The sequence below is a fragment of the Rattus norvegicus genome, chromosome 5 (genome assembly GCF_021556685.1).
Source record: "Rattus norvegicus strain SHRSP/BbbUtx chromosome 5, alternate assembly SHRSP_T2T, whole genome shotgun sequence".
NCBI classification, from domain to species: Eukaryota; Metazoa; Chordata; class Mammalia; order Rodentia; family Muridae; genus Rattus; species Rattus norvegicus.
In genome coordinates, this window is record NC_141538.1 from 40,580,331 (window position 1) to 40,595,377 (window position 15,047).

A 15,047-nucleotide genomic window follows, 5' to 3' on the forward strand; every position below is an offset into this window, starting at 1 on the left:
TGTAACTATGCAGACCACCTTACAGTCTGATAAGGAAAGTGGTGGCTCCCATAGTGGAATGTAGGGATACAGGAGAGGGAACACAGATTCGAGTAAAGCACAAGATAGGCCCGTCTTTTCAAGAAAATTCAATGTAAAAATGAGATTTCTTTTTGTAACTGTGCAATTTAGCAAGGATACAGAAGTGGTTGAGGCTAAAGGAAGACCTAGAGATGCACATGTGCCAACAGTGGGAGTTTGCATTGGTAACACTGCCTAGAAAGTCAGGTAGTAATGTGTACCAGGTGATGCTGTAAATAAAGCATTATTTTTTTTAAGTAAATGTACTTCTCTAATTAATCTCACTTCTAAGAACTTGCTGCGCTGAAATAGAGATCTACCCAGCATAGCCATTTCTCTCACAGATTAAACCAAATGGAGTATTTAGCATCTAGAGTATAGGGTATCTGATTTCTATTTTAATGACTAGGGCAGAATCATTCTGCTAAAAGAAAAACAAAGGGTAAATAACTACATATATCACGCTCGATACTTTTAGAATTATCCCTACAAAAGGATTCATCCTCCAGGCCTTTACAGAAGCTTTTCTAGTGTGGAATAGTTTCTAAATGGTCTCAGTCTGAGGGGAGAGCACACCAGTCTGAATAATCTCCGTGCTCGCATTGGATACTTATAAAGATCACCTGATGGAAAAGACGGCAGAGAAACTGAATATAGGTGGGGTAGTTGTTCCCGTATGTGATCTCATAATTTCATGTCTGCTCTCGTGTGACTCTTGATCATCTGGGGCCCAGGGAAATGGCTTAGCTGATAAAGAGCCTGACGCGTAAGTAGGACACCTGAGTTTGGTTAAAAACAAAAACAAAAACCTGGTCATGGTTTATGCTTGAAATGTCACGTGAAGGGAGGCAGCCACAGGCCGATCAGCCAGCAGAGTCTGCCTGGGGAGCTGTAGGCCAGTAACAGACCCCATCTCAGGAAGCAAAATGGTGATTCCCGAGGGCTGACAGCTAAGCAGTAACACCAGAAGTTGTCCCCTAGCCTCCATATATTCACACATCCCCAGTACATGCCCACATGTCTGCACGCACATGTGAACAAGGGCACCCACATGAAGGAGCACATACACATGTGCACAGAGCACTCGGGCAACACTAGTTAGCTGGTATATCATGACTCAGAAATGAAATGTGAGAAGTACAGTGAAACTGTGATTGGTGTGCAGTGATGTCGAGAAGCCCTGCATGGAAGGCGGCATCTCACTTGTCTGTGTACACCATTCACATTTAATATCTTCTCACCCCTCAGTGCAGAAGTGCACATCTCACTTAATAAAAATAAACTTTTATTTTTATTACTGTGTGTGTGTGTGTGTGTGTGTGTGTGTGTGTGTGTGTGTGTGTGTGTGTGTGTGTGGATGAGAGGACAACTTTAGAGAGTTGGTTCTCTCCTTCTACCATGGATTTTAGGTTTCAAGCTAAGCTTGGGTCTTTAGCACCACTCCCGGCTGAACCGTCTTACCAGCCCTCAGTTAATTTTTATTACCAACACATGATGGAGAACATTTTTTTCAAGGCTATGGAAAGTAAAAAGAGAAAAATAAGAATTTTCTTAAGGTCATAAAAGCTCATTTGACTGATGTATATGTACCATTTACTTTTACTAAAAACTTTCAACTGCTCAAAGTCTTTCGTACTAAGTGAATGTTGTTGAATTTTAGAAATGACAAGTACCAAGTAAGATCTCTTTGTAACCATTTTCTGCCGGGACCCAGATGAGGTTGCCTACGTTCAAGTTCTTTTTTTTTTTTTTTTTAAAGGAGCTCTGGCAAAGTTTTATTAAAGGAAAGCTTTGTTTACTTCTCACCAGTCTGTTCTGGCATGCTTCTAATAATATCAGAGTCACCTGGGTCATGATAGCCAGTGTGCATGCTCTGTAGTATTTTCCACACACTGTGCCCAATTCAATGTTCTTGCCACTGTAGTGATGGACACCAGTTTTAGCCAACATGGCATGGTATTCTATTTCAGATTTCCTCAAAGCTGGACAGTTGGTGGCGAGGATAACCAACTTCGCTTTGCCTTGTCTGATCATCTTCAGATCTGTTTGTACCCAGCATGTACTTTCCACTTTTCATAACAAGCTGGAGCCTAGAGTTGATGGACTCCAGAGACTTTTCGTCTTCTTTGCAGCCACCATCCTCTTGCCTTGGGTGTGGGACAACCCCCAACCAAGATCAGACGCCAAGATGGCCGGGGAGTGAGAAAGAAGGCTCAAGTTCATTTTTAACATGTCACTGAGTTAGTCGTTAACCGTTTGTCGAGTACATTTCCATGACAGATGTGTCAGTGGACGAGCTTTTAGCACACTAAACTTATTTTTCCATTAATTGTTGTAACATATACTTGAAACTTAATTTGTACTAAATGTTTTTATTTTGTCTTTTTCAGGCTGGCTTGAGTCTTCGTAAAGTAAACAGACATGTAGACTTCCCGCTTACCCTTGACTTAGCACCGTTCTGTGCTGCTACCTGTAAGGTATGAGACAGTAAAAGGTTTAATTAATTTGTGATAGGCTTAAAAGCATATTGTTTATTAGACCATGCTTTTGTTTTTGCTTAAATAAGCTTCTCTTCTTGAATGAGTAACTGGCATATTAATACACCAGATGTGACTTTTGTTCTTTGGAAGATGAGTAAGGTATTAGACATAGACCCAACTGTCAAAGCTGCCTGTTAGTTTTTAGCAGATGATGTGTTGGCATCATGCCTTCCTGTTCCTCTGAGGGAGTCAAATAATGATCTATAGTTTTAGCATTTGTGAAGGTCTGTATCTTTTGCAAATAAACACACTACCGAGTTGGGCTTTTTTTTATGCCATTTCACAAATACTGATAGTCATGTAGTTGTCAGCTGAACATAATAGGTCTAAATTGTTAATGCCTTACTAACAAGGTTCATAATTGCTTGTAAGTACTTATACGTAAGACTTGTTCAGGTAAAATTGATGAAAATAGATTCAGGAAAATGAGCAGGAAAATCATACTCATGATTACTGGCCTGAAGTCAGCTTTGTGGTGTCATAGGTCACTTATTGAACTAAATGTAATACATTGACTAAGTGAGTGCAGCTTTCTGGTGAATCTTTTATCCGATGCAGAATACCTGCTCTGTCAGTTACTGGTATTCAGTACTAACATTCATTACTCTTAGGAGTAACAGATAATACAGCAGATAAGAAGGAGGTTTTGTAAGCTCAGTGTTGTTTTTAAGAACAATGTGTTTTGAAAGTACCTGTCCTAGAGAATGTCTAACATACTTAGAAGGAGACAGGACAGGACAGTGAACTTCCGTCATCCATTCCTACAATCTCAGGTCTGTGGCCATTCGTGTCCCCTCGCCCACCCACATGCTTGTCTACGCCGTCCTCTGTAACTGCTTTTGTCATTTCATTATAGATGTCTACAATACAATAATTCTCTCAGTTCCTTTTCTGTTTCTGTGTTGTGTGTTTTTCTCTTGAGATAAAATCTTGCCCAGACTGGTCCTGAACTCATGAGCCGTCGACCTGAGCCACTCAAGTGCTGGGGTTATAGGCTGGCACCACCCTAGCCACCATGGACTTTCTTCTACAGATTGGGGGTGGCAGCTGAACTCAAGACATCACACACGTACTGAGCTGGACGTTCCTAGCCCTCTCTCCAGTCTTGACCCAGCCACAGTGTCATTTAATATATCTCTTATACATTTAGTCTTATGCATATGGTTTTTAAAGTGAATTAGCATTCAGTTCATTTTAAAATCAGTGCAATAATTAAATGGATTCTATGCAACCAAATCAACGATGCTTATACTATTTTAACATATGATTCCTTCTTCCTTCCTCTGGAATCTTCCTTGTATTTTGCCATAATGCAGAGTTTGATGACAGTCCCTTAGTCATCATTGCTGTCTGCGTGAGGCAGTTGTAAGTAGAGAGGACTGGGTACATTTGGGTTTGGCAGTCCCCCCTTTGTCTTGTTTTTGTAATGCTGTTCCACAGAGGACATTTTGTCTGTCTACAGACACAAGAGATCTCCATATGGTTTAAGAATACATTTCTCTTATGTTTTCTATTTTTTCATGAGCTGTTTTACTAAATGTTCCCTATTTTTTTCTTTATTTGAAAGAATATAAGTGTGGGGGAGAAGGTTCTCTATGGTCTCTACGGTATAGTGGAGCACAGCGGCTCAATGAGAGGAGGCCACTACACTGCTTACGTGAAGGTGCGAGTGCCCTCCAGGAAGCTGTCCGAGTGCATCACCGGGAGGAAGACTGCACCAGGTATGCCTCCCGAGGACATCGCACTCCGAAAGTCAAAGATCGACTCCGACTCTTTAGAAAAGGAGCTTCAGATGGAGTGTTTTATTCATCTTAAATTCTTAATTACTCCTCAAGAATCTTAATATCACAAAGTAATATCCTTTTAGGCAATATGAACTGACAAGTAATTTTTTAGTTACTTCAGAGAGGTGGTAGGGTCTTTTTGTTTTTTGCTTTTGTTTTGTAAAAACAATATGTGTGTGCGTGTCTGTGTACTGGTGTGCACAGCATAATGTGGCTGCCTGAGAGTAAATTCCAACAGCTGGTTCTGGCCCTCCACCTTGTTGCCCTGGTTTTGCCATTTGGCTGTGTATTCAGGTCTGGGGACTTCTGGGCTCTTCTCTTGTTGCTGCCTCCCAGATTCCCATAGGAACTACTGCTAGGATGACTGGCGAATGTCGCTGATAGCTGACTGTTCTTGCACTGGTTCTGAGGTTAAATTCAGATCATCAGGCTTGGGTGGCTAGTGCTTCTAACCATGTCCTCAGCCGCATTCCCCCTGAAGATGCACCAGCTCATCAGAAGACCGAGCCTTGGAAATATGCTACCTGTTCCTACAGGCCATTGGGTTTGCTTCTCCAGTCCCTGGGTTTCTCCTCCTCCTCCTCCTCCTCCTCCTCCTCCTCCTCCTCCTCCTCCTCCTCCTCCTCTTCCTCCTCCTCCTCCTCCCCCTCCTCTCCTTCTTCTCCCTCCCCTTCCCTCTCTCTTCCTCCTCTTCCTCCTCCCCTCCTCCTCCTCCTCCTCTTATTCTTCAAGGTTCATGTTTTACTTATGGGTGTCTTTGTGCATGTGCATGTGCATGTGTAAGTGCACTTGCTCAGAGTCCATGTGACCCCTGGAGCTGGAGTTACAGAGGTAGCTGTGATTGGTCCAGCACAGCTGCTGGGAACCCAACTCCAGTCTTCTGCCAGAGCAGTCTGTGGTCTTAACTGCAGAGTCCTCTCTCTCACCACCCCTTTATCACTTCTGTTGTTAGTGGTGCTTAGTTGTTTTTGTTTTGACATAGGATCTCACTACATAGATCTGTCTCGCTTGGAATTTACCGTGTAGATCAGGTTGGCCTCAACTCACAAAGATCCACCTGCTTTTGTCTCCCTCCTGTTAGGATTAAAGGTGTGTACCACCATGTCCATCTCTGTTATTAGCTTTCTAAATGTAGTGTGTGTGTGTGTGTGTGTGTTATTATTGTGTGTGTATGTGTATGTATGTGCATGTATGAGTGCAGTATGTACATGTGTGTGCATGCTTAGCTGGCAGAGAACAGTTTCGTATACTTCGTTCTCTCCTTCCACCTTTGTGCTTTCTGGGGGTCGAGCTGACGCCCCTGCTGGTACAGCAAGCACTTTTCCTCGCTGCACCATCTCGCCAGTTTCTCCACCCTCCTTTTTGGTGAAAATGAATATTTCTCTAGGAAATAAGTATTATAAAGCTAATATTTCACTAGATATTTAAATTAAAAATTTATTAACTGGAAGTAATTATCAATATAAGTAGTGATGTTGGATCTTAGAATTAAATATAGCTCATAATAAATGTGTCACTGCTTACAATTAAACAAACTAACTGTAAAATTGTACTTTTGGTTCTGCTAGGTTTGAAAGAAGCTGATAGTGAATTGGGAGGCCACTGGGTCCATGTCAGCGACACTTATGTGCAAGTGGTTCCAGAATCAAGAGCACTGAGTGCGCAAGCTTATCTCCTTTTTTATGAAAGAATATTATAATTATCTGTTAATTGTTATTTAGTTCATTTTTATTTTAATGCTGAAGTCGTAACTGTAATATGTAATGTGCCTTTGTAGTCTGTAGAAATAGTGCGTCCTTCCAGTGTTACTTAACTTTGTCGATATGCAGTGAATCCTTTAAAGAAATTAATTAATGTGACAGGCAGTTGTGGTGCTCGCCTTTATTCCAGCACTTGGAAGGCAGAGGCAGGCAGATCTGTGAAAAACCTTGTCTTGAAAAATAAAACAAAAAAGTAATTAATGCTTTCAAATCTATATTCTTAAGTGTAGAAACATGTTTTATGTTAATTTTCATGTCCATGGAGATTGCCACTCACCACCAAAAAAAAAAAGAAAAGAAAGAAAAAGTTGATGGTAGTGGAGAGATCCCCTTCGCGACGTGACTCGTCACTACAGACATTCAGAGACGATGCTGGATCGGGTCTCTAGTGGATCCTTCTCGAGTGGACGCAGTGTATCTTGTGCTTACTTTTGTTTTAGCCTTTTACAATCTCGGCCCTGTTTTGAATCACTCTTCACATTTCTCTGTGCGTGTCATTTTTCTAGTAAACATTGGTGTAAGTTTATAACTATGAAAGAAAAATTGCCCATCCTTGCACCACCCCACTTAAAATCATCTCAGGGCTTTGCAGTGGTTGGTGTGTGTGTTAGTCGATGGGAAAAGTTTCTAGAACAGTCTGAACTAGTGCCTAATGTAACATAATAATTTTTTCATATTTTATGTGACTCAGTAGTATGAAAAGGAACCATTGTAATTTTGGTACTGTGAGTTTACAAGTAATAAATTGATTCGCTTATCGCCTTGAATATTTGAAGATATTGAGACATTTCATAAACTAATCATTTGCAATCCTTTAAAGACAGTTTGCAAGTGATTGGTTAAGGCCAAAATAAAAATATAGAGAATTTTGACACATAGAACTAGCATATAGAAGTTGGTGGTCTATATAGGAACATAGGATACTTTAAAGTTTAAGGATGTCTTTGAACTATAAACTACCAAACTATATTTATGAGTGGTAGAAATCATATTCTTATAATTAACAACAAATATAATACTTTTTTTACTTCTGTACATTAATAAATGTTAAATATGGTTTTGTCTTCATAAGCATTATTTGAAAAGACAGGTGGCTAGTTGGGGATGTAGTTCAATGGCAGAGAACTTGCTTGGCCTGTGTAAGGTCCTGGTTCCATCCCCAGACACACGAATAAAACATTCAGGTCAATTTGGCTTTGACTTTAATGGGGCACAGAGCTGCTACTTCTGTTCCCTTTAAATACGTAGAAACACAGGAGAGTTTCTCCTTCCAAAATTCAAAGAATTGAACTGTGAAAACTTAGCATGAAAAATATTACTACGAAGATTTTAAATAATCAATGAAATGGTTCAGTGATACATAGTATTAAAGCAAGATGTAAGGGAACGGGTCCAGCGTCTTAGTCTTCAGTGCCTGTGTTTGATTCAATGGGCAAATGTAGGGGAGAGAGGCTGTAAGCTGTACAGACCTTTAGCCAGCGTCGAGCCTTCTTGGCATGTGTAACATAAGGTCACCTTATGATGATGCCTCTTAATATGCGACGGCTAGGTGAAACTGATTTGTCTAATGGAGAAATTTTAAAATACCATGGCATAACTTCTATTTTTAAGTTGCAGAGGAATTTTCAATAGTATTTTAAAGATTTTTTTGTATTGAAGATAAAGAACTATATTTTATCTGTAGAGCCCAGTTGTGTCCTCTAAAAAGAACTTTCCAGTGTCTTCTGTTTCATCAGACATTCAGAGTTTATTAATCTATTGACACGAAATAGTCTAGCACCAGAGCAATGAGCTAGAAAAATTTGCTCAAGTCGGCTTCTCATTCATAGCAGTTGCCCCACCAAACAAATGTAAATAGTTAACCTTTTTTTCTCTCTCTCCTAGAAAAGATACTATTAAGAGGTGTACAGTCTAGGCAGGTTCCAATACCTGGCATATGACAGTATTTTATCACCCTTTAAAACAGAAAAACCTGCCGAGGGTGGTGGTGCACGCCTCAGACTCAGCACTCGGGAGGCAGAGGCAGGTGCATTTGAGTTCCAGGGCACCCAAGGCTACACAGAGAAACCCTGTCTCAAAACACTTGAAGAGAAAAGAAGCACCCTAAAATCTATATATGATTTTTATACATTATCCTAGTAGTGACGTGCAGATAAAATGTTCATTTATTACCTAGTGCTAAGGAGATTCTGAAATGCATTTTTATGACCTAAAGTTTGTTTTTTCTTGCCATCTAAAAATGGAGAAAAATGGTTTGATTTTGATACCTAGGAGTTTCCTATCAAGCTTATGTTGTAGATAAAAATCACACAGATGTACACTTAAATTTTTGTTCTTATTTTGAAGTTTTCCAAAGCACATTTGTAGAAATTTTAAATTGCGAGGCTACTGTACTAACAATAGTTTCCAGATTACCTCAGGAAACAGTGCAAATAAACAAGAATGTTTACAGATCAACAAAACTACTCGGTGTTTTGGCACAGTGAATTTGAAAGGTAAAAGAGAGAAGTTTTTATCCAGAAACTGGTTTACAGGGTAAACCCAATTCTCCCCTGGCTCTCCCGTATTTAAAATGATGTGCCAATTATGTGAATGTTTGTGACATAAACAAATGTACATCTATATTTAAGATTTATTGTTTAATGTTTTAAAAAATAATATGAAGACTGCTTCTGTAGGTAGTCAAGGAGATGATCATCGTAGCAGCTCAGAGTCGTATATCAACAGAGCTATTTTACCATATCTAATAATCCTTAGCTTGCATGTGTGATTCATTAGTGATTTTATACAGTAGTTGAATAAAATTTTCTGAAGACTTAGCTGTGAAATGTCACCGCACATCAAATTTTTTAGTACACAATAGCATCCTGCCTACTTTCATGAACTTTATACTCAGCATATTTTTCTGCATGACATCTGGTCCAATAAACCTTAACCAAGTCTGTGCACTAAAACCAAGCTTTCAGAGAGCATCCATTGCATTATTGGAGAAATTATTTCTGTACTAAACTGGTTTTGTTCATGTAGAAATCATCAGTTCAACTGTGTTTAAAAGATGATTATTTTTGGGTATCAATAATAAATTCCTAGTATCATTCCTTCTCTTTTATCCAATTTTACAGTATTTTAAAAATATCTATGTAACTTATTGATCATTATTTGGCCATTGCTGTATATATAAACATCCTAATAAATATGAAATTCTTATGTTAGCAGATTAGGCCTGGAGCTTTGCATTATACATTATTGACAGGATATTAATAAACATTGTGTTCATATATATTTTAGTCCCCTGGCTTTCTATAAACAAAATATAATTTAAGAAGCTTATGAACAACAAAAATTTATTTCCTTTACTTTTAGCAACCAGGAAGCTCAAGACAAAGACAAACAGATCCATTTTCCAAATGAGGCTCTGGTGATCCTCTCTGAGCGTTCACCTGGTTACTAGGGAAAGGGAGCAGTAGGGTCGCCTTTATGAGGGCTTCACGTCAGAACCTAATCACTTTCTAAATACTCCAGTCACAGAACTCTCACCTGGGGAGCTTGCGAATGGGACACAAACATTTAGCTCACAGTGACCTTCAAGTTTCAGGAATGCGCTATTTAAAAAAAAAACCTTGTCACCAACCCGATGCTGGAGATTGTATCTAGTAGTTCTTCCACCCAGCTACATTCTCAGTCCAGAAACCAAACAGACCTGTCAGCTATTTCCCTGAAAGGTTTGAGTTACTTAGATAGGATTGTACACTAAGAAATATGTTGTCTACATGTCTGCTTCTTTAACTTTTTTAGAGCCATGAAGCTTCCAGAGATTTTGAGGAAAGTTAGATATTTTTCTTTTAGAGTGTATAAAGATGGGTTTATTGCTCTTGGGCAGGTTCTGATCCCAAGAGTGAGGCCAGGGAAGTTGCCATAGGGAGGGAGACAGAAGGGAGGTAGATGAGAAAGAGAAAGAGTGTGTGCATTCAGGGAAAGGAAAAGCACAGAAGGAGAGGGGTAGGGGGAGAGGGAGAAAGTTACATACTTAACATTTTTATTTGATCATTTAACAAGTGTTTGTTGAATACCTGCTCTTTGCTTGGCATTAGGGATATAGCAGTGAATGCAAGAAATCACTCAAGAAGAAGACTGTCAAGTGAGTGTACTGGTCTTCGTTTCAGTTTCTTTTGCTGTGATGAAACATCATAACCACAAGCAACTAGGAGAGGAGAAGGTTTATTTCATTTACATTTGCATATCACAGAGGGAGTGGGGGCAGGATGTGATGCAGAGGCTGGGGAGTGCTGCTTACTGGCTTACTCTCCATGTTGTCTCCAGTTGGCTTTCTAAAGAACCAAAGTCCAGGCCAGGGGTAGCATCACTCACAATGCTCTGGAACCTTCCACATCAATCACTTATTTGACAGTGCCCAAAAGACTTGCCTAGAGCCCCATCTAATAGAGGCATTTTCTCAATTGAGGCTCCTTTCTCTCCTCTGAATCTAGCTGTGTCAAGTTGACATAAAACTAGCTGGCACATAAGGGGAAAAAAAAACCCAAATAATACTGCTTACGTGCTGTTGGGAGTAACACCTAGCAAAGAAGGATGTTCCAGTGAGGCACAGAACTTATGGGATATCTATATAGTAAGTATTAAGGGAATTTATTGTAAGGACTTATAGTCTTCAGTCCAACTAACCCAACAGTGGGCAGCCATGAATAGGAACTCCAGGAATCTAGTAGTTGCTCAGTCCCACGAGGCTGGTTGTTTCAGCTGGAATCCTGTGTAAACTGGAATCCTAAAGAAGTAGGTTCCGGCAGATGTGCTGGCAAGTAGTGCACACAGGAAAAGAAGAGCGAGTCTTCTTCTTCCATTGGCCTTATGTAGGCCTCCAGCAGAAGGTGTCACTGAGATACATAGATGTATCACCATGCCTGGATTTGGAGCTTTCTTTGTCCCACGTTGGCCTTGAACTCAGAGATCTGGTTACCTCGATCTCCTGTTTTTAAGGTCATGTACTACCTTGCCTGGTCCTAAGCTTTTCATGGCCACTATACCTCAAGATCTGGATCAAAAGCATGTGTCATTTAAAGTGAGATATGGGTCAGAAGCCCATGTTCTCCAGCCTCAAGATCTGGATGACAGGTTTGACCTCCATTTCTGGATTGTAGTTCATTCCAGTTGTAGTCAAGTCGACAACCAGGAATAGCCATCACAACAGATACGATAGTACCTACCAAAGAAAGCTAAGAGAGAAGAATGAGCCTTAATCGTAGGGCCCTCTCCTGCAACAGAAGCCGAGAAGAGAAATCTTGATATTTGTCCTCAGAAAAACATTATTTGTCAAATATTTGTTGTTTTAGAAGTTTGTGAGTTTCCTGAAAGCATTTTCATATGTTTCAAGGATTACACCCAAGCAGAAAAACTCAAAATGTGTGCAAATAGCATGTATTTTCTAATGATTTATTTTACTTTTATGTACTTTGCCATTTTGCTTGATTGTGTGTCTGTCTGTGTGAAGGTGTTGGATCTCCTGGAACTATAGAGCTAGTTGTAAGCTGCCCTGTGGGTACTGGGATTGAACTTGGGCCCTCTGGAAGCCCAGCCAGTGCTCTTAACCACTGAATTGTGACAAGGACCTTAGTTGGCCCCAGGACCTTAGCACAACTGAGTTAATGATGGAGTAGTATCACATGAGTAATACAATTCAGCATGTAAACAATCTCACCTCCCAAAACAAAGGCCTAATCTATCAAAATCCGTAATTCTTGGAAAGTCTGTCAGTGTACTAACCTTGCTGTTTGGCTTTTGTAGGTCTGCTTCATGCTGTTTTGTTTTCTGATATTTGTCAACCCAGAACATAGTTTTTGTGCTTAAAAGCTCCCCCTGAGAAAGAATCAGGGCTACACTGGCATGCCAAACCCCAAGTGTGGTCTCTCATGGGTTATTAAAGATTTTCTATTGACTTAAACCCTTGTCTAAATATCATTTTCTATGAATAGCCCACATCAGAGCCATTGCTTCAGCCCCAATAATCCTGTTCTGTAGGATGAGACTGGTTAAACTGCATAAATATCTTTGATTTCCAATTGCTTTAAAAACGCAAGGTTATTTCCTACTCGGAACCATCTAGGCATACCATCTCACCATAGCAGAGTGTGTGGAAAATTCTCACTCTAGCAATAGTTCTTTACCCCAGGAGTGTTGTTTCTCCACCCACTTGGCTGGTAGTTATGTGATCCTGTGGACTACAAGGAAAGAGAACAGGGTGTGTTGAGTTTCCTAGAAGTCTCTGTCTCTATACACCCTTCTGGTCACCAGGCACTTAGCTTTTCTTTCACACTTGAAAACACACCTTTTCAAGGGTCATAGTCCAGGTGGTTTTGTCCTCAAGACCAGGTTTCTAGAAGAGTGTTTGGTCATGTTTAGGTGTTGTCTCTGTTGCTCTGAAGACCCAGGAGCCAAAATGGTTATATTTACCACATACGCCATAAACAGTGCTAGAACACTAAGCAGTAAACATTCTCGTGCGGGAGGAGGGAGAATGGTAGACAGTACAAGGACCTTTTACTATAGGTGAGGAGTAGATTCATTAGACTTTTCTGATACAGATTCCAAGGAGTTTGTTTGCAATTAACACCTTTGGCTACATTTGAGAGGCTGTTGCAGAATATGACATACAAGTTGCACAGCTTTTTAAAAAGATGGTTCCCTTGTTGTAGGACTCATGATGGAGTGGAACTACAATTTCTGGGGATCTGACAGACTCTTCTCTGCCTGCATCCGGCACACACATGACCCATATGAATACATGCAGACAAACACTCTTATTAGTAAAAAAAATCTTTTAAAAAAGCTTTTAAGTTTATTTTGTGCAGCTTAAAAATCCAACCTCAGCTAGGTGTGGTAGTGTGTGCCTTAAATCTCAAAACTCACCCAGGAGGCAGAGGCAGGTGAGTCATAGGCCGGTCTGGTTTAATTACAATTTCCCTGAGAACCAAGGCTACATAGAGATAGCCTGTCTCAAAAACAATCCTGTATTAACAAATGACTCAGCAACTTACTTTGTGGTCATTGTAAAGCCTTCATATGTACTATCTGAACTTATGGGAGCTGAAAACATACAGCCTGGTGACCAGGTCTCATAAGCTTGTGCACATGTTTGGAGGAGGGGACATTCTTGAGCATTCTCCAGGTGCCCCTCTACCTTTGTTTTTGAGATAGGGTCTCTCATTGATGTAGAACTCAATGGGTGTTAGGGATCTGGCTGTCTTCATCACTCCCACTGCTGGGATCACAATGTACACCGTGACTCCTGCTTTTTTTTTTTTTTTTTTTTTAAGGTGTGGGTTCTGGGGATCAAACTCAAATAAGTCTTCTTGCTTTACCAATGATGACATCTTCCCAGCCCTAGAAATAGGAACGAACAAACCTAAATTTAAAGTTCTCTGTCAACCATTAATAGTTGATTGCCAGGTAATACTGACAAGATGCTGGCACTTGATAATTATAGTACACAATAGCTAAATTACAGATCTCATGTATGATAGTTGTTAAGACCTTTAACATGACAGCGTATATTCTGATAAAATAGAACTTGAGATCCACACATGGGAGGAATGTGTGGTGATGCTTACAATCCCAAAGAGGCGTTTAATAGACCCTCCCATTTGAATATCCAAAGTGACTAGTTTACCCTGGTGTCTCTAGTCAAAATGTTTAATCACTTGACAATGTAAACTTTTCTGTGCACTAAGTAACATGTTAGGTCCTTGGAGGGCAAAAGTTGTCAAGCAAACATTGGTTTCAGCTTTTCTAGGGAAACAGAAAATAATTGCAAGATGATTGCAGGGAGCAGGGATTTATGATAGCCTTGCTAATCCAAGCAGATTTCACCTAGGAAAGTCCATTTTTTCTGGTTAGAATGTTTCTCACTGAGGTGGAGTATGATGACACTCGATTTTAATCCCAGCAATGGGGGTGGCAGGTGCTAGTGGATCTCTGTGAGTTCTTAGAAATGCTGAATGGACAGGTTTCCTTTTGAATTGTACTAACCTCATGAACTCACATTATAGCATTGCCAAATAATTGGCAGTTTTCTCCATCCACTTCCCAAATTACGTATTGAAGGCAAACTTGAGGCCAGCAGGTGCTTATCTAGGAGGATTTTGTTCTAATAAATGGGCTACTTGGTTTTCAAATGCTTCATTTAAGAACTATAGAATTTTTTACAAAGGGCACCCCTATTTTCACATCTACCTATATTTCCTTTATCCAGTCTACTACAGTCTTGTTTCTAGAGTAGTTTGATGTTTCTTGTGCACAGTTCCCAACTCAAAGTCTTAGATTCTTAGCATGCTGTGGTTGTAAAGAGCACAGTTCTTACCTTAAAGGGACTAAGAGAGAGTTTATTGTGGAACCACACTTGAATGACCACGGCACAAGGAACATAGATTTAGGTTGTGCCAAATTCCTTGTATAATAACATGGACGTAGTTTCATGACATTTTATAGTTTTAAGGACAAAGACAGAAATCAGTGCAAGCTTAAGATATATTGATGTGTACATCACAAGTTACAGCAAGATGGGGACACTTTTTACATAGCTGCAGAGGCTATCTGATAACATTCTCAGCTCTTGGGTTGGTGGAAACTAGGAGTCAGCTAAGTTAAAAAAGATCCTGGGGGAGTGGGGGGAGGGCTGGAGAAATGTCCCAGTGGCTAACAGCATTGGGACCAGAGTTCATTTCCCAGCACCCACATGCCAACTTAGAACTATCTGTAATCCAGCTCCAAGTGATTTGACGCACAAATATGCATGCAGACAAAACACCAATGCACATGAAATAAAAATAAATCATTTTTTAAAGTTCCAAAAAGGTTTTTAATCTATTAGTCACAGGATTAGCTCTAATATAGAG

At 40.0% G+C, this 15,047-nt stretch overlaps 1 protein-coding gene and 1 pseudogene across 19 annotated transcripts in view; one reads left to right on the forward strand and one right to left on the reverse strand.

Annotated features, from left to right (window-relative positions):
* Positions 1-12,097, forward strand: part of Usp45 (ubiquitin specific peptidase 45) — a 73,479-nt gene extending 61,382 nt beyond the window's left edge. For 16 of the 19 annotated variants that reach the window (XR_015619674.1, XM_087548811.1, XM_087548816.1 and 13 more), the window contains 3 exons: positions 2,451-2,537; positions 4,168-4,321; positions 5,953-9,424. Coding sequence is in view for 16 of the 19 variants with exons in the window: in XM_087548811.1 (XP_087404937.1) it covers positions 2,451-2,537; positions 4,168-4,321; positions 5,953-6,083 (372 nt within the window). In the remaining 3 variants the exon portion in view is untranslated. 19 annotated transcript variants of the gene reach the window in all.
* On the reverse strand, positions 1,856-2,199 carry LOC148005701 (large ribosomal subunit protein eL30 pseudogene; annotated as a pseudogene).
* Positions 12,098-15,047: the final 2,950 nt, after the last annotated feature.